We start from the raw sequence: 870 nt of genomic DNA on the forward strand, positions 1-870 counted from the left end.
TGGCATAGGATAGTGATGTATTGCATTTCAAAGCATTGTAAATTATAGCTTTCAAAACACAAATATAAGAGGGACTCTGTATGACCGTGTTCGTTGACTTTTCTTATGGTTTTCAATAAATTATCATAGTTTTTCCTTAGTATTCATAATAATAAAAATAAAAATAATAATATTGGGGGGGGGGGGGCGAAGTGGCTGAGCGGACTAAGGTGTCGGTTGTGACGCAGACCGGCGTCGGCTCGAAACCCGGCCACAGGCAGCACTTCTCTTCGGGCAGTCACGGTGTCTGGAGAGAGAGGCCGCCATCCCCCACCCGGGCATGGTAGATACCTACGGGTACCCACTGAAAAATTCAGCCAAACTAACAATCAAACTTGTTTAAACCTACAGTACCCTCCCCTACAGTTACAAGCCACTCAATGGCCTAGGTTGCCGTGGGTTAATATTATAAAAAAAAAAAATTATTGGGATTCAATAGATTACTCAATAAATAAATACTTTAGCATAGTAGTAATACAATTTAAAGTATATACAATACGAAATGTATTGAATATTTATTTAAAATTCAATATATTGTCTTTACGACTTGAGGTTTAATGATAATATTAGTAATAATATTAATAATTTTGTACTAGTTATTTGTCATGATATTTTCGTTTCAATTGTATTGTATTGTTGTTTATTTCTTCGAAAAGATAATGAGCCCTGAACAGGTTCGTGTCGGGGTACATTGCAAAATAAATTAAAGATATATAATTTACTTCGACATTGAGTAAATGTACATAATATAAAAATGTATAATAATTTATCAAACATATAAAATATAAACACTATTCCTATGTAATATTATCAGGGGCGGCTCCAGGGGGG

The 870-nt window shown here is 34.7% G+C and overlaps 1 protein-coding gene across 1 annotated transcript in view; it reads left to right on the forward strand.

Annotated features, from left to right (window-relative positions):
• Positions 1-698: 698 nt before the first annotated feature.
• The window catches only part of LOC100573338, a 74,571-nt gene continuing 74,399 nt past the window's right edge, over positions 699-870 (forward strand). Inside the window, exon 1 of the mRNA XM_008188977.2 lies at positions 699-713. Coding sequence (XP_008187199.2) covers positions 699-713 — 15 coding nt within the window. The remainder of the gene's footprint in view (positions 714-870) is intronic.

Source organism: Acyrthosiphon pisum, chromosome A1 (genome assembly GCF_005508785.2).
Source record: "Acyrthosiphon pisum isolate AL4f chromosome A1, pea_aphid_22Mar2018_4r6ur, whole genome shotgun sequence".
Classification (NCBI taxonomy): domain Eukaryota; kingdom Metazoa; phylum Arthropoda; class Insecta; order Hemiptera; family Aphididae; genus Acyrthosiphon; species Acyrthosiphon pisum.